General features: G+C 48.9%; 1 protein-coding gene across 4 annotated transcripts in view; it reads right to left on the bottom strand.

Annotated features, from left to right (window-relative positions):
* Window positions 1–17996, bottom strand: part of GRIPAP1 (GRIP1 associated protein 1) — a 395004-nt gene that overhangs the window by 65172 nt on the left and 311836 nt on the right. For 2 of the 4 annotated variants that reach the window (XM_086940304.1, XM_086940302.1), the window contains one exon: window positions 8127–8168. The exons of the other annotated variants lie outside the window; for them this stretch is intronic. In XM_086940304.1, coding sequence (XP_086796430.1) covers window positions 8127–8168 — 42 coding nt within the window. The remainder of the gene's footprint in view (window positions 1–8126; window positions 8169–17996) is intronic. 4 annotated transcript variants of the gene reach the window in all.

The raw sequence follows: 17996 nt of genomic DNA on the forward strand, positions 1-17996 counted from the left end.
AACAACTGTATCTATTGGATTCTACAATCTATTGCTATTTGAAAGTATTCAATTGCAACATCTCATTCTGAGAAAATATTTTTATACCTACTTGTGGTTCTAAAATAAAATAACAATATATTTTTATATACAAAACCATTGGTCAAGAGTTCAGTTCTTTAGTGTGTGAGACCATTTGCTGACTGAGTGTGAACAACAAATGCTTTACACTGTCCTCTGATACTGCCTTACTGCTCGACCAAGCTACCACTTTAGAGAGTAAGGTTATATCTAACTTTAGCCTCTGCAAAACCTCTGGGGACTGTGGACTCTGTGCACACTGTACCATACTTTGGTGCAGTATATACAGAGCAACTTTCTTACACTTCATATATGGCCTGGCTCGGTTTTTCGTTAAAAGATTATGGTCACTCTAAGCTGGTGCAATATGTATTACAATAGAGTCTGCACAAATGTCTGCGGCCCCTTCTGTAATACCAAAGTGTCCCGGGGGAGCTCAAAGCATGCACACATGCCCGTTGCACCCCGGGGGCACCTTCTATAATATGGCCCCAGGTGGGGTGCAGGAAAAGGCGCTTGGGATGCCTCAGTAGTTGATGTCTGCACCAGCAGGCTCTCCAGGAAGGGATGCTGCAAGAAAGGCTGGATCTCCTGCGGAGGGACGATGGTGACGGGTGATCATGCGGTGCACAGGAGCCCCTAAGCAAGGTTAACCCAGTCTCCCAGGAGACCATTGGTAAGGGATGCAATGGCTCCTCAGAGCTCACCCCTCGATGAAGCACCTCCGTCAAGACATTCTTTACCACAGCAGCTGGCAGTTGCAGGTCAAGGACCTCAGCTGCCCTACGCTTCACGGTCTCGAAAGATGTGCCTTCCTCCAAAACAGGGTCTGGATGCGAAAGCATGCTAGAGTCTGAGGAGGCATCCAGACCATTGGCATCGCCCAACTCCTCATACCAGTTGTCTTCTGGTCAGGGTCATCTTCAAAGTGGCCATAACCCTCTCCATCATCCCTTCTTCAGGCAGGAAGGGTCTGTCCAAGGCTGGTAAGTCCCGAAGTTAGTATAGCTTGGATGGCACTGGAGTCGACATTGAGCCGCGTTGGGCGGTTCTGTAACGGGGATGGAGATCAGGACAGGCCTGTCGTCCAGTGGCACTGATGGTATGGAGAGCGAAATCAGAAGGATTGAGGCAGGTAACTCATCAGGGGCACCTCTCAGCTGTGGGGGGCCCGAAGACACAGCAGAGGGAATCGGTTGACAAAAGATGGCGTGCATGGCAATACAGAATTCTTTGAGTTGGGCAGGAGACGCTCCAGGGAACGTGGGTAAGCATTGAGCAGGTCCGACTGCCTGCTCTGCAGGTGGAGTGCGGGAGCGGTACCTCAAAGCACGGCGCTCGGGTGGGGAAGCCGATGATTGCTTTGACAACTTCTTCTTGTGCTTCTTGAACTTACCTGACTTTGAGGAAGATGTTGTGAAGAGGTTGGGCAGACGACCATCCACGGGAATTGCACTGAGAGCGGCCACAAGATCTTCCTCGGGATTGGAACCAGGAATGACGCAGAGCCTTCCTCTGCTGTGCCGCAAGGAGCTTCATTGTCTGCTTGCAAATCGTCTTAGGGTGCATAGTCTAGCACTCACGTGGACCTTGGGATCGTGGCCCAAACCCAAGCACCTGAGACAGACTAAATTGGGATCAGACACAGAAATCGGTCTGTAACATTCCCCACAAGGTTTAAAACTCATTGGTTTATTAGGTAACATATCCCTAGCACAGACAGCAACTGCTAAAATAGAGGTCGACAAAAAGTAAAAAAAAAAAAAAATAAGTGGTCAAAAAGTGACTGGTGGTAGCTCTCTGGATCCGTGCAGTGGGTGTGGAAAGAAATTAGGTCAGCGCTTCAGGGTGGCTCATATATGCCCCCACCCACACACACACACACACCTTAGAAAGCTCCACTAGCTCCTTATTCAGAAGAGATGCCAATTCAAGTTGCTGATCTAGACCAGCAAAGTCAACAGACAATCATGGACCAGCATACATCAACCATCGCCTACGTTTTCACCAACCCCCCAGACTCATGCGCTTCACCTCCCTCTCCCTCGCGCACAACCCCTGCATCTGCCAGGGCAACAATGGAGGACACTCCTTCTCCTACCTTGTGGAAAAATCCTGGAACAACCTCCCCCTCCCCTTCACCTGCAGGCCTCCTCCTCTCTCCGAGAATTCAGGAAAGGACTCCAGACCTGGCTGTTCGAGGGAGCTGAGCAGCTGTGCTCTCAGCGTCTGGGTACCCTCGTGGGCGACTATCCGTGCTCTACAAATCCGGTTTGATTGATTCATGGGCAATGCAACATCACTTCAAACATGAATGATGTTGACGCAGAGCCAACTGACACCGCCAACTGACACCACCTACTGGAGCCCAGAGGTACTGCTCATGATTGTCCAGTTCCAGTCTGACACCTGGGCAATATTCTAAGGTAAGGAATCTACGGTTAGAAGTCTCTATTAGAACGGTTCATACTGTACAGGCCTCTCCTTCTTTCACTTCACACATGCGGAAGGTCTCTGTATTGTTATAGCAAAAGCTGAGCCTTTGAGATCTAAGGTTCATTGACAAATGTGTGTATGATGGTAGCAGTTGGTTCTAAAGGGAGTGACAGCAGCAAGACTGCAGGATATGACACCAGGAGTTACAGAAGGTCTGAGAAGGAGCAGGAGGACAGTGGAAGGAACATCACCAAAATGAGAAGGGCGGCAGAGCTGGAATATTCACTCACTCATTCACCTATATATTGAACTCCGTCTTAAGCACCTACGCTAGAGATCAGTCTGTACCTACATGTCTCTCATGCCTCAACCTACATGATTTGTGAGCGAAGAAATGTGGTTTTAGTCTTCCATGTTGAATCTGTTGTGCAGAGAAGGGTCCACTGCACTTGCTGCCTTCTGTGTGAGAGGGAAGCTTACTTTGCTACTCTCAGGCTGTCTCTGTTTTGTGAGGAAACAAAGCTGAACTGCTACTGCCCGATGTTGACATGTCCTGTGATGGGAAAAACTTGCACTGTTGCTGCTCCAGCTCCAAGTCTTCTCAAGGAAGGAAGCTTATACTATTTCTACCAAAGTGTTACATGTTCTATGAAGAAGGGTCGTTTCCACTGCTGTTGCCCCATTTAATGGAAATACAAATGGTACACTGAATGAACCTACATGCCATGCCCTAGGAATTAGAGACTTTTCATATTACTGGATGTGAGATACCAAGACCCTGTACTACTGAGGAAGGTGCTGGCCCTGTATTGGCAATATTAAAGCACTGAATGATGTTGATGGAAAAGGGAACTATGGTCTGTTGCTCAACTCTCCTGTTTTTTATCCTCTCGGGGGGGAAACCAATGAAACCATTTCTAGCTACCTCACCCAACACAATTTCTCCTCCTGAACAACCTCCCTGTCTCAGTGACAGGGAGGACGCGGCAGCTGGGTGCATTGCTCCTCAGTGACAGGGAGGCCGCGGCAGCTGGGTGCATTGGTCCTCAGTGACAGGGAGGCCGCGGCAGCTGGGTGCATTGGTCCTCAGTGACAGGGAGGCCGCGGCAGCTGGGTGCATTGGACCTCAGTGACAGGGAGGCCACGGAAGCTGGGTGCATTGGTCCTCAGTGACAGGGAGGCCAAGGAAGCTGGGTGAATTGCGCCTCAGTGACAGGGAGGCAGCGGCAGCAGGGTGCATTGGTCCTCAGTGACAGGGAGGCCGCGGCAGCTGGATGCATTGGTCCTCAGTGACAGGGAGGCCGCGGCAGCTGGGTGCATTGCTCCTCAGTGACAGGGAGGCTGCGGCAGCTGGGTACATTGTGCCTCAGTGACAGGGGTACATTGCTCCTCAGTGACAGGGATGCTGCGGAAGCTGGGTGCATTGCGCCTCAGTGACAGGGAGGCTGCGGCAGCTGGGTGCAATGCTCCTCAGTGACAGGGAGGCCGCGGCAGCTGCGTGCATTGCTCCTCAGTGACAGGGGTACATTGCTCCTCAGTGACAGGGAGGCTGCGGAAGCTGGGTGCATTGCGCCTCAGTGACAGGGAGGCTGCGGCAGCTGGGTGCAATGCTCCTCAGTGACAGGGAGGCCGCGGCAGCTGCGTGCATTGGTCCTCAGTGACAGGGAGGCCGCGGCAGCTGGGTGCATTGGTCCTCAGTGACAGGGAGGCCGCGGCAGCTGCGTGCATTGGTCCTCAGTGACAGGGAGGCCGCGGCAGCTGGGTGCATTGGTCCTCAGTGACAGGGAGGCCGCGGCAGCTGGGTGCATTGGTCCTCAGTGACAGGGAGGCCGCGGCAGCTGGGTGCATTGCTCCTCAGTGACAGGGGTACATTGCTCCTCAGTGACAGGGAGGCTGCGGAAGCTGGGTGCATTGCGCCTCAGTGACAGGGAGGCTGCGGCAGCTGGGTGCAATGCTCCTCAGTGACAGGGAGGCCGCGGCAGCTGCGTGCATTGGTCCTCAGTGACAGGGAGGCCGCGGCAGCTGGGTGCAATGGTCCTCAGTGACAGGGAGGCCGCGGCAGCTGGGTGCATTGCTCCTCAGTGACAGGGAGGCTGCGGCAGCTGGGTACATTGTGCCTCAGTGTCAGGGAGGCCGCAGCAGCTGGGTACATTGTGCCTCAGTGACAGGGAGGCCGCAGCAGCTGGGTGCATTGCTCCTCAGTGACAGGGAGGCCGCAGCAGCTGGGTACATTGTGCCTCAGTGTCAGGGAGGCCGCAGCAGCTGGGTACATTGTGCCTCAGTGACAGGAAGGCCACAGCAGCAGGGAGCATTGCTCCTCAGTGACAGGGAGGCCATGGCAGCAGGGAGCTTTGCTCCTCAGTGACAGGGAGGCCACAACAGCAGGGAGCATTGCTCCTCAGTGACAGGGAGGCTGCAGCAGGGGGCAGTGCTTCTCAGTGACAGCGAGGCCGCAGTAGCTGGGTGCATTGCGCATCAGTGACAGGAAGGCCGCAGCAGCAGGGGGCACTGCTCCTCAGTGACAGAGAGGCTGCAGCAGCTGGGTACATTGCGCCTCAGTGACAGGGAGGTCGTAGCAGCTGGGTACATTGCTCCTCAGTGACTGGAAGTCCGACAGGAAGGCCACAGCAGCTGGGTGCATTGGTCCTCAGTGACAGGGAGGCCGCAGCAGCAGGGGGCACTGCTCCTCAGTGACAGGGAGGCTGCAGCAGCTGGGTACATTGCGCCTCAGTGACAGGGAGGTCGTAGCAGCTGGGTACATTGCTCCTCAGTGACAGGAAGTCCAACAGGAAGGCCACAGCAGCTGGGTGCATTGGTCCTCAGTGACAGGGAGGCCGCAGCAGCTGGGTACATTGCTCCTCAGTGCCAGGGAGGCCGCAGCAGCTGGGTACATTGCGCCTCAGTGACAGGAAGGCAGCAGCAGCTGGGTGCATTGCTCCTCAGTGACAGGGAGGCCGCGGCAGCTGGGTACATTGCGCCTCACTGACAGGAAGGCCACGGAAGCTGGGTGCATTGGTCCTCAGTGACAGGGAGGCCAAGGAAGCCGGGTGCATTGTTCCTCAGTGACAGGGAGGCCGCGGCAGCTGGGTACATTGCTCCTCAGTGACAGGGAGGCCGCAGCAGCTGGGTACATTGCGCCTCACTGACAGGAAGGCCCCGGCAGCTGGGTGCATTGGTCCTCAGTGACAGGGAGGCCGCGGAAGCCGGGTGCATTGTTCCTCAGTGACAGGGAGGCTGCGGCAGCTGGGTACATTGCTCCTCAGTGACAGGGAGGCCACGGAAGCTGAGTGCAATGCGCCTCAGTGACAGGTATGCTGCGGCAGGTGGGTGCATTGCGCCTCAGTGACAGGTATGTATGCTGCGGCAGCTGGGTGCATTGCTCCTCAGTGACAGGTATGCTGCGGCAGGTGGGTGCATTGCCCCTCACTGACAGGAAGGCCGCGGCAGCTGGGTGCATTGCTCCTCAGTGACAGGGAGGCCACGGAAGCTGAGTGCAATGCGCCTCAGTGACAGGTATGCTGCGGCAGGTGGGTGCATTGCTCCTCACTGACAGGGAGGCACGGAAGCGGAGTGCAATGCGCCTCAGTGACAGGTATGCTGCGGCAGGTGGGTGCATTGCGCCTCAGTGACAGGTATGCTGCGGCAGGCGGGTGCATTGCGCCTCAGTGACAGGTATGCTGCGGCAGGTGGGTGCATTGCTCCTCACTGACAGGGAGGCACGGAAGCTGAGTGCAATGCGCCTCAGTGACAGGTATGCTGCGGCAGGTGGGTGCATTGCGCCTCAGTGACAGGTATGTATGCTGCGGCAGGCGGGTGCATTGCGCCTCAGTGACAGGTATGCTGCGGCAGGCGGGCGCACTGCTCTTCAGTGACGGGGAGGCCGCCGTAGCAGGGTTCACCAAGAGACAAAAAGGGGAAATAAACAAATTAGTAAGTAATACGTCTGTGTGTGTGTGTGTGTGTGTGTGTGTGTGTGTGTGTGTGTGTGTGTGTGTGTGTCTGTCAATAGTGCACACATGGCTAAAGAATAACAGTGTGGATGGCGGAGCTCCGACAGATGGTTCAGGAACTAATGAGGCAGAATCCAGGTGAGCCGAGAGAAGAGCCGAGAGGTGAGCCGAGAGGTGAGCCGAGAGAAGAGCCGAGAGAAGAGCCGAGAGGTGAGCCGAGAGAAGAGCCGAGAGAAGAGCCGAGAGGTGAGCCGAGAGGTGAGCAGAGAGGTGAGCAGAGAGGTGAGCAGAGAGGTGAGCAGAGAGGTGAGCAGAGAGGTGAGCAGAGAGGTGAGCCGAGAGGTGAGCCGAGAGGTGAGCCGAGAGAAGAGCCGAGAGGTGAGCCGAGAGAAGAGCCGAGAGAAGAGCCGAGAGAAGAGCCGAGAGAAGAGCCGAGAGGTGAGCCGAGAGAAGAGCCGAGAGAAGAGCCGAGAGGTGAGCCGAGAGGTGAGCCGAGAGAAGAGCCGAGAGGTGAGCCGAGAGAAGAGCCGAGAGAAGAGCCGAGAGGTGAGCCGAGAGAAGAGCCGAGAGAAGAGCCGAGAGAAGAGCCGAGAGGTGAGCCGAGAGGTGAGCCGAGAGAAAAGCCGAGAGAAGAGCCGAGAGAAGAGCCGAGAGAAGAGCCGAGAGGTGAGCCGAGAGAAGAGCCGAGAGAAGAGCCGAGAGAAGAGCCGAGAGGTGAGCCGAGAGGTGAGCCGAGAGAAGAGCCGAGAGAAGAGCCGAGAGGTGTACTGAGAGGAGATTCTCTGCTTTAGTTGCACGGAGCCAAAGGGTTGCTGAAAACCTGTAACACTGCCCGGACTACTAGAACCACTAACAGGTATCACAGTGTAACACAACAGCACAACCTAACTCTACAGTTGGAAAAAAGCGTGCAGACTTCCCACAGAGAAAGTATTCATTCACCCTTGACCTGGACTGTCCTCTGCAGACAGCTGTCACCGCTAGAGGACAGTATAAAGGACACCAGATGGAAGTGCCTCAATTAGAAATATGAATTACTTTGTAGGTGAAGCCCCCACTCCCCTGATCTTGCAGACACAAATAGAGACCCAGAAACAACATGACCAACTTGTTCACATAGGAGAAAGGATGTGGTCTGCACCCATCACCTATGTTCTATGTTCACCTCAGGTTGACGTGCAGCAGCCAAAGACAAAGCCTCTGGGTCAGCTGAAAACGTACCCACAATCTCTGGTGGGTATTATGGGATGCAATGGCATCACAGTGGATTCTGGGACAGCAACAAACCCTGCTGAACATTTGGGAGACCTCATCAGGGAGAGAAGCAGGAGATCTTTGAAGCTAACTTGGTCTACAAATGCCTGACTGCGCCTCAGCCGCTCCTGTGAAGCCGTCTGCACACAATTAAAATTGGACCAAGGACAGACATCCAAGCCGGTATCCTCCGCAGGAGCCATTGTTAGGCTCTAGGGCTGCAAGTAGACGGCTGCGTGAGAGAAAGAGGGATATTAAAGACACAGCCTAGGACTTGGAGGCCTAACTAAATATCCCTCCAACAGAGAGCCGTCTCCCCCTTAGGAGCAGCCTTTTTACATACGGTTGGGCTATTACCACGGCCCAACAAGAGGAAGCTGGCTGAGAAGCAGTACACGCTGTCTTCTGCGCTTTATTCATGTTCACCTCTGAGAGATCCTCTTCTGTCCCCATCAATCCTGCCGGAGCCTGGGAAAGATCAAAGGAAGAGCTCAAGAACCCCCTTGGATGAACTATGGCATTTATTGCGCTGAGATGCCTACTGGTGAATCGAGCGCTTCATCAAGTACAAATAACATAACATAGTGGGTCAAAAATGTACTCTTTGTGAGAGTGAATGTATTTTGGAAGACATCTCTCCCGACATTTTATGGACATCTTTTGCTGCTATTTTACTCTATGCGCGGGAACACCACTACTGAGTGTCACATTGTGTGACCTCCATCCTTACGACATCAGCAAAAATTGGCAAAACCCAAACTGGCATATTTAAAGTTTCAGCAAGGCCACCATAAGCTGGTGTAAGAAGTGCACAGTGGTGTGAAGTGAAAAGGTACTCGAGGGCTGCAGCACACGCTTACACCGCTCACTTGTATGACTGTGAAAGCCTGGCTTCAGCTTCGCCATTTTGGCCCAGCTGGCTTCAGCCTGGAACTTATGACAGAGTAAAGTGGTCTAACATCCAGAAAACCCAACTTTGAAACATCCGATAGGTAACATCTAAGAGTGTGTTCGAACCCAAAAGACTGGGTGCCTAATGAATAAATGTGGAACATGCCAAATATTAAAGATACATTTATCCCAACAGTGCTCAACTACAAAATGTTGTTTATACTATGGAGGTTAAGTGGCCTTTTCCTAGAGAAATTGCTAGTTGTAATTGAAAGTTATATTCTACTATTGCAGTTAGAAAATACTAACACCATGATTCAGAGGTCCTTTTTAATGTTGATCAAAAATCTAGTTCAGTGCTGAAAGTTTATATTTTTGTTACGAGTCTTGAAAAGTTAACATTTAAAAAACAGACTTTGGGCAGACGAAGCAATAATTCAGCTCAGTTGGGCTTCCTCCTGCCAGCCTTGATGAGATGTCAATCCCTCCTCTCCCAGTGAACCAAATGGACTGCTCCTCAGAGCAGGAGCATGAAGATGATATATTGGGAGCCCCTTATCTGGTGGTGTGCCTGGTAGTAGCATTTGGGAACAGGTCATCAAAGGGCCAGGGCTGAGGCTTGGCTTTTGACGTGGGTAAGTCAAGAGGAGGTTCAGGTGGCAGAAAAAGTTCCTTAGGGGATGACCCCACTCAGACATTATTCTGTACTATAGAAGGGGTGATCCATCTTCCCGGGAGAGGGGGCGGTTCCTCGTTTCATAGGACTCTATCATGGAGGGGATTTTGGAGCTCGAGAGAGAGGCTAGACTTCACTATCTTGGACAGTGACTTTTAGGATAAGTTGCCGGAAAGAATCACTGGAAGTGCTGCATAAGTGCTATGGCTGTTGGTGTGAACTCTGCAGAGAGTGGGCCAATGTCACCAGTTACAAGCTACTGCACTTGAACATAGGGACCAGAGAGTTCACTGAGATTGGCACAGTGCTGACTCAACATCACTGTGCTCACATCACTAAAGCCTGCCCTCTGAGAGAAGACAATGAATTGGTGCAAATGAACACTGTGCCAGGTGTGCATGCACTCTTCACGGACCAGGACCATGGGCTTTGCAGGAAGATTTTTTTTAAACCCCATATGGGGGCTCCACTTCCGTACTCAGCCCATCCCCCAGAACTATCGCCCCATCTCGCTGCTCCTGTATCCACGCCCAAGTCCTGGAGAAAGCCACTCATACAACACCTGGAGAGAAACAACCTGCTAGACCCCTCCCAATCAGGATTCAGAGCCAACCACAGCACTGAGACGGCCCTGGACGCCAGCACAGATGGCATCTGCACCCTACTTGACGGGGGAGAATCTGCCACCCTGATACTCCTAGACCTCTCTGCAGCCTTCAACACCGTCTCCCACCACACACTCATCAAACGACTACAGAAAATGGGAATCGAAGACCCTTAGACGGATGGCATCTTTCCTCACGGAGCACACCCAATGAATCCGTCCCCCAGCCCCTTCACCTCACAACACAACACAAATGCGCTATTTGCGGCATCCCTCAATCCTACCCTCTTCAACATCTACGTGTCGCCACATTTTGCAGATGTTGTACGAACATCACTGATAGACACCAATGAAAGACCTTAGTACCATAACGAAGAATAATAAATGTTTCGGCACGTTGATGGTCTCTAGAAATCAAGGGCAAGATGTAGGTAATCCCAATTTACCTATTCTTAAATACTAAATTTTACCGATTCGGTATTTAAGAATAGGCAAATGGGATGTAGATACATTTTCGGTAAAAATTACCGAATCTGTAAGATTCGGTATTTACCGAATCAGTATTTACTGATTCGGTAATTGCCATTCATTCCTATGTGCTTGGAGGCCCAGGGGTGGTGACAGAGATGCCAGACAATAAACCAAGTTTTCCCCAAAAACATGCACCACCAAATGTGCATAACCTGCTCAAACGTCAGAAGGATGTGGAAAATTGAAGGAGTCCCCATTTGAGGGATTTGCTTCATTCTGGCAGGGGAACCATCCTGTGAGATGTGCACTGCATTGTAATAACTAACCCTACTGCATCTGTACTAAAGCCTGCAGACAATAAACGCTCCACGCGGAGCTTCTGAGATAGAATGGCCCGGTGGTGTTCTTCCAGGATCAGGGGCTGCGCCATTTTCACAGTTATTGATTAATGTGGACGCTCAATAAATGCTGGCAGCTTGATAGACTGATTGATGTGAAACTCTGAAAGCACTTTACATAGGAAAGATACTTAATGTAAAGAACAACCTCATCTTTAGTCAAAAATGCATACGGCACATTATCGATAATGCATGTAGAACAAACGCATGGCAAGCAGAAGTAATGGCCTCTAAAAAGGTCATTACCCAAGTCAGAGACATAAAAATAAAACTATGGCATGGCTGGCAGGGAAACCCCAACAAACAGAGCAGCACAAATGAAGCCTCACTCTCGAGCAAAGCCATTTCACAGAGGGAGCTTAGCTGCAGGCTCTTCAAATATTGCTGAAGCATGGTTTAGTGAAGTAAGAAGCGCAGTAGTGGAGTTATAATGACACACTGCAAAGAGCACTTCCTTAAATGGGTGTTTGCATTAGAAGCATTCTTACTCCTCCCAAAATGAGACTACTGCACACGACTGCACACTTACAGCCAGCACTTATGCTTATCTGCAGCCAGTCTCTAGGTTCTCATCGCTGTTGGAGTATGTTTATTAAACAGATATAAAGTTCAAACGTTTGCCCCGCTGACAAACCTCACTCTTTCATAGCTTAGCCATGGTGCAAACTCTATCATGGGCAAGAAATGGCCTAAAAAAACAACTTCCTTCCCTTATACAAAGCGAGCACTGGCAATGCCAATAGGTCTGGATTATGAATTAAAGTGCCTTTGGTGTCGTTGACTGGTAAGGCACTCAGTAATTTATTATACATGCACTCATTTACTCATCTTTGCACTCATGCAGCCATTCATCCACTCGCTGACTCGTTCTTGCATTCACCATCTTACACAACCACAAAAACACACACTAAGCAACATATGGAAGATAAATTAAAAACATACAAGTAGAGAAAAAGAACTTATGATATTGCCTTAACACGGCGGGGTTGAGCTTGCATTAACAGGATGAAATATAGCAGCGGGTGTAGTCTTGGAGAGATATTGTAAATAGTCTACGATTGTCTTAAAGTGTCAGTATGACCCCCACGCTTACAATCGTGTTGGCCAGTTTAGAATGGTAAGACAATGATACACTACGGACAACAGCATTCCATAATGGTCGCCTGGTTCACAAGTGGGAGCACAGCAGATGGAGTGGGCGGCAAGCCGGCTACCTATCAGCACTGCTTAAAGAACTGTAGTGTTACTTAAGACAAACTAAAATAAAAAGAGAAGCAGAGAAATTAAAGAGGAACTATAAAAGGAGATTATGGAAACTAAAGGACTGTCCAACATGCTGTGATACTGAAGCGTATTCATTTCCAGCTGGACGGTCATGTGATCAGAAACTGCCATTATTCACAGGTCAACAGAGCCAAGGGCTGATCTGGACAGACCCATTATCCCAGGCAGTACACTGTCATGGATGGAAGCACAGTGTAAATGACACTCAAACAGGCCAATGGCAGAAGGGGGCGGACTCAAAGGCCCGGCTATGTATCTATATGAATCTATATCAATTGTTGATGCGGGGACTCATGTTGTTCTAAAACAAATAGTCAAAATGAGTCCTCGCATCAACAATCGGTGCAAGGACGCATCTTGACCTAAAACATACTGCTGAATGACAGATTTGAATCTCAAGGGAGCCTTCAAGTAGAAGATTGGTGTGGGAGCACACTGCTTCACCTCCCAGCAGGGTCGCCCCTAAACATCATGGTAGATGCAGTCCGAATAATAATCCAGAAACACGTGTCCAGAGATGGCCAGCACTAATCTGCACCCACCTGGTGAAACACTCAAGAGACTTTCCAAGTGTACTCGCTTGACGAACCGAACTGCATCTACCATGATGCCTAGGGGCGACTCTGCTGGGAGGTGAAGCAGTGTGCTCCCACATCAGTTTCTTGTTTATCATAGTGAAAGTGTTCTCCCAGAGTTTGTCCGAGTGGGTGTCTAACATCACAACCCTTGCCTGCTATGGCAATCTGTGAGATTACAAGTAACCAAATACCTGCCTATGTCCTGTGGCATAGTGTGATAACAATCCACTATTGGTGTTCACAATACGCAAGCCAGACCTCCTGCTTTTGTCATAACTTTTCATTACACACAGATCAAACCTATGGCCTCTGTAGTAACTTTTTCCAGCACATATAGCAGGCTTATAGATGTTATCATTAGTTTACCACCATAATCAACTCGGGCCTACTGTCCTTAGCTTAATCTTTCCAATAAGGGAACCATCAGGCCTGGCCATAAAATTACCAATATACGCAAAATTACAATTGCCGAAGTACTATGTACCGCATGAGGGCTTGACAAGGATTCTCACAGGGCAAATCTGTACCCAAGGTTTGTTAGGGGGTCACCAACACCAAAGCCCTTGCATACTACGGTAATCTGTGAGATTCTATGCAACACAATGATTATCCGTAGGCTTTAATACAGAGTAATATCAATCCTCCGTAACAGCTTATCGACTTTAACATGTGCTTTTCACACTAAATACACCAGGTCTACGGCCCTTTTCAAAACATTTCATGAGAAGCATATCAGACCTATAACCAAGAACTTTGACTTTTTACCATAACCACCTCAGACCTGCTGTACTGAGCATAAGCTTTGCTACGAGCAAAATAGTGCAACACAGGCACTTTATTTTAGTGGAAGCACACAACCTAGACCCACACAAATCCTCTACTCGGGGACCAACATGCGAGTGGAGCCGAAGGCCTATCTCAGTAGTACTCTGAAGAACAAGTCGCTTACCTTCGGTAATGCACTTTCTGGTGGATACTCTAACCGCAGACTCCTCATTTCGTGAGTAATCCCAGGTGCCAGACTGGATCGTCAAAGTTCAGAGCGCTGCGACGTGCGACTCTGTATCAATGTTACTCTGCTCCGGATGTCTCGAACCGAGCCACATATAAGTGCCATGTATGCAACCCTGAGGCTAGTTTATTTTATTAATCCATCTGTGCCTATCGTTGTGGTGCCTATTGACCACTTTAAAAACCAGTGTGAAGATTCCTAAATTGGGATCTTCTTAGATGGTAAGGGACACACCACACATCAAGGAGGCGGGAGACCATGGAGGAATCTGCGGTTAAATAGAGTATCCCTCAGAAAGAGAGTTACAAAGTTAAGTAACTTGTCCTGATGGTTACTTCTAACCACAATGTTAGGCTCAGGTTGACCACTCCTTCTCTACCATCCCTTTATATTTACTTTCTTGTATTTCCATTCACTCCCAATTTGGCACAGTTGGTCTTGTCCATCCGCCTAGACATGCCATGCGCAAGTGCAGTACGATGTGAGCGCTGCAGCGGATGCGCGCAGCAGGCATGCCTTACGCAAGCCCATCAGCATCCATGGCCAGCATTGCTGCCAGTCAACCTACTGATCCTGTGCTAAAATCACAGCTTTCGTTTGATGCAAATGCTGACTTTTTCTATAATCCTGCAGATTCTTAATGTAAAGCAAAACTTCAACTTTCTCACCTGCAACAGCTGCGCTGCCTACGCCTCCTCCCTGCCTTTGTCTATTTTATCTTATAAAGTCTCGCTTAATCCCATTCATTCTCTACAAAAAAAGAAATTATAATCTGGAAATCTTTTCTTTTTTGCTAGAGACCTCACCTGACCCTCTCTTTGTCACAGACACCTGGTCACATAATGCTTCTGGCTTTGCGATTGGCTGCCCTCCTGTATATAATTCCATCCATGCCCCACATTCAGACCTGCGGTCTTTTTCAAGAAGTCTCTTCAAAACTCGAGTCTGATCCTGGATGGCTAACTTCATTCTACCTTACTTAATGTCTGCCTCACAATTCCTTCGTTGAGGGCTTTCCAGATCTGGGCTCGTCTCCCATCACTCGCACTGAGCTCTTCTCCTGGTCTCATGCACCTCCCTTGGTCTCTACTGACTTGTTTCTCCCATTATCCCTTTTGCTGGACATACTTGTGACATTGTCTTCTCCAATAGTAATGCTATCCTTCCTCCCTAAGCTTTTCTCTACTCAGACCACCTCTCCCCTACATGTCATCTATGTCCCTCTTCTCCCCTGGGGCCATCTCTTTTCTCCACTGGACATGCGATACACACACCTGTAGATCTAACCTAATAAGAACCATAAACAACACAGCACTTTACATTTAAGAATACACAAATGATTTCCGTTCATGTTGTGCGGTCTGAGTTGGTTTACACGATTGCCTTGTCCATGCCTCTGCACGCCTTGTTTTAGATTTCAACATGTTTTATTAATTTTTATACAAGAACCCATTAGCAATTAATCAGAGTAAAAGCAGAGCAGAACTCAGTGGCAACACTCCACCACGGGGAGATTTTGGCACCCGAGGTATTCTTGCTTCATGAAAGGCTGTGTATTTTCCTAAATACACAGGGTACACAAGTGATAAAAAACATGGCAACTGTGGACACCCGAGATGTGATCACCATTAATGCAATGGCACCACGGGAGCGCGGGAATTCAGTAGGGGTGCACCCCCTTGTTCTACAAAAGAATGAATGGCTCAGGCCACCTTTATTTATGAATGAAAGGCTGTTACTGGCAGTCTGACATTGCACTCACAGGATAATCATACATGGTTTATACTGAACTTGTATTTAAGGGTCTTTATAAGGAACGAGAGCTATGCGTTGTTACAGACACAGGAGTTTTCCTTCCCTTCTATTGCTATTTAAGTACAGAAAACAAATGCGTTTTTCTTTTTCAAACAATTTTCTGCGTCCACAAAATACAGTGTGCGCCCCGGTTATGACCATGGGGTAACATAATATCACGGAAATGGATAACTCTATTTACAACCGAAGGTACGTGAGATAATCTTCTCTTGCAGGTTTGGCATGAAGTTTATGGCTTACGGCTTTATAAAACAAGCACCACACATGCACCTTTTCTGTTTAAAGTGGCCACGTGTGGGGACGAGTAGTTCATATCGTTTGATATGGGAAACGCATAATTAAGCACAGTCTGATGTTCTTGAAATTCGGTGAATTGGTCTAAATACCGAATTGCTATGTTTCTTTTTCGATTGGGTATCCAAAAAGGACCACATTAGACAAGTACGAGCGCCTTACATCTCATTTCTTTGCATGGCGTGCATGCACTAGACTCGTACTGCGCCACCGCGTGTCACAGGATATCGGCATCCTTCACACGGTCACTCAGTGAGAAGCCAATGTCGCACAGTGGCAGGGAAGTGACGCTGGAAACCACCGCAGTGAGTGGGTTTCTAGCTCGATGTTCATTAAAGTATGTGAAAACACCCCAGGACATTGATTAGATAGAGTTTCCATCAGAAAAGGCATCCCTGAAGATAAGTAACTTGCTCTTCTCAAAGAGCCTTCTAACCACAGATTTCATACCTTAGAATAGATATCACAGCAATAACTTTCCCAGAGGAGGGGCTCTGAACTGGCTTAGCCAAATCGTTCTGGAGGACCAAACGGGCAAAATAGAAAATGCCCATCTCGACCGACCTGAATGTTCAGACAATAGTGACGCCTACGTAGCCCCGGCATATGTCGAAGACAGGCACCCCGCATGCTCAAATAACATAACATAAGTCTTTGTAAAGTGCACGTTCACCCGTAGGTATCTTTGCGCTGAATAACAGATGTTTATTGTTTACTGCAGTAGTTGCAGCCTTGGCTCTGGTGGAGTGAAAAAGTCAAAAGTATAATTCCCCTTTGGCACACCAATTCACAAACACTCCTCATGTACTCACATACGTCCACCCATGAATTACTGGCATAAAAATTGATCCGGATATCGAAACACTTATAAGTACAATTTAATCAAAAGATCTCCTAAAAATTAAAATGTCACTAAAAATATGAATACTACATAATTCAAATTCTAAAATCAGAAAGGACTTCAAGAAAGACCGTCACATTTGTCATAAAGTGTATTAATTTGTAAAAACATATAAACTGAACATCATGCAAATCATCATTTCTTTGTCAAAATATTGTTCAGTACAAAACAAACGTAATAGCACAAAGCGGCAACGCGTTTCGGTGGGTTAAAACAGTGGAACCACCTTCCTCAGGGCAACAACTATTTTTTTTCTCTTCTCTCCTATACTTAATCGTCAAACCAGTTTAAATTCAATAGAGCACCCGTTCTAATGAGGCGTGTCTCGATTACAGGTTCACATATGACCTGTTCTATATATATCCTGGATCGCACCTTGTTATTAGTGAGAGACCACGGGCACCAATATAATTGTTCATCAGCCCCTTATTCTCCCTTTACAGCATTCTTATTATTTGGATAAAACCTCTTGTTTAGTTTACATCTGCATCGGTTCTCTCTCGGAATTAAACAACTTCCCACGTTCAGTTAAAAATGCCCCAGGATAAGTACCCTTAGGTTCTGTTTAGTTGCCCTTCGTTTATAGGTCCGTGTGTCTTTCATTTAACAAACAACCTCGAGGACAGGCACCCTGCATGCTAACATTACATAACATAAGTATTTGTAAAGTGCACGTTCACCCATAGCTATCTTGGAGCTGAATAACAGATGTTTATTGTTTACTGCAGTGGTTGCAGCCTTGGCTCTGGTTGAGTGGGCCCTCAAGCCTTCCAAAAGCTACTTTTTCGATAATGCATAGCACATTTTTATGTAGAGAATGATTCATCAAGAGATGGTCCTCTTCTGCACAGCCTTGCCCTGCTTTGCTCTGGTGAATCTAATGAAACGCTGATTGTCGAGTCTGTGTTCCCTGGTACGATTGATGTAAAAACGAAGGCCTCTCTTTGGAACCAAACGATGGAGCCTCTCCAAATTAAAAAGGGGAGCAAAGAATTTCAGAAGGTTGATCGTCTGACAGACGTGAAAGGGGGTCATCACCTTATGTAGAAAGGAGGCACGCATTCTGAAAAACCGGTTTCTCCTGGTAGAAGGTAGTATATGGTGAGTGATCTGAGATAGCCTGAAGCTCACTCACCCTCTAAGCCAATGTAACAGCCCCCAAGAAGACAGTCTTAAGAGTTAAAAGCCTGAGAGGGCAATTATGCCTGGGTTCAAAGGGAGAAGAGATCAGATAGGACAAAACCAAATTCAAGTCACACTGGGGCCTAATGAAAAGGGAAGGAGAAACGGATACTCCACTGATGGGAGCTGGAGATCAAGGGCCTCAGCTGCCCTCTCATGACCATGACGAATGACGGGCCGGGTGGAGATA

The sequence above is a fragment of the Lissotriton vulgaris genome, chromosome 10 (genome assembly GCF_964263255.1).
Source record: "Lissotriton vulgaris chromosome 10, aLisVul1.2, whole genome shotgun sequence".
Taxonomy (NCBI): Eukaryota; Metazoa; Chordata; class Amphibia; order Caudata; family Salamandridae; genus Lissotriton; species Lissotriton vulgaris.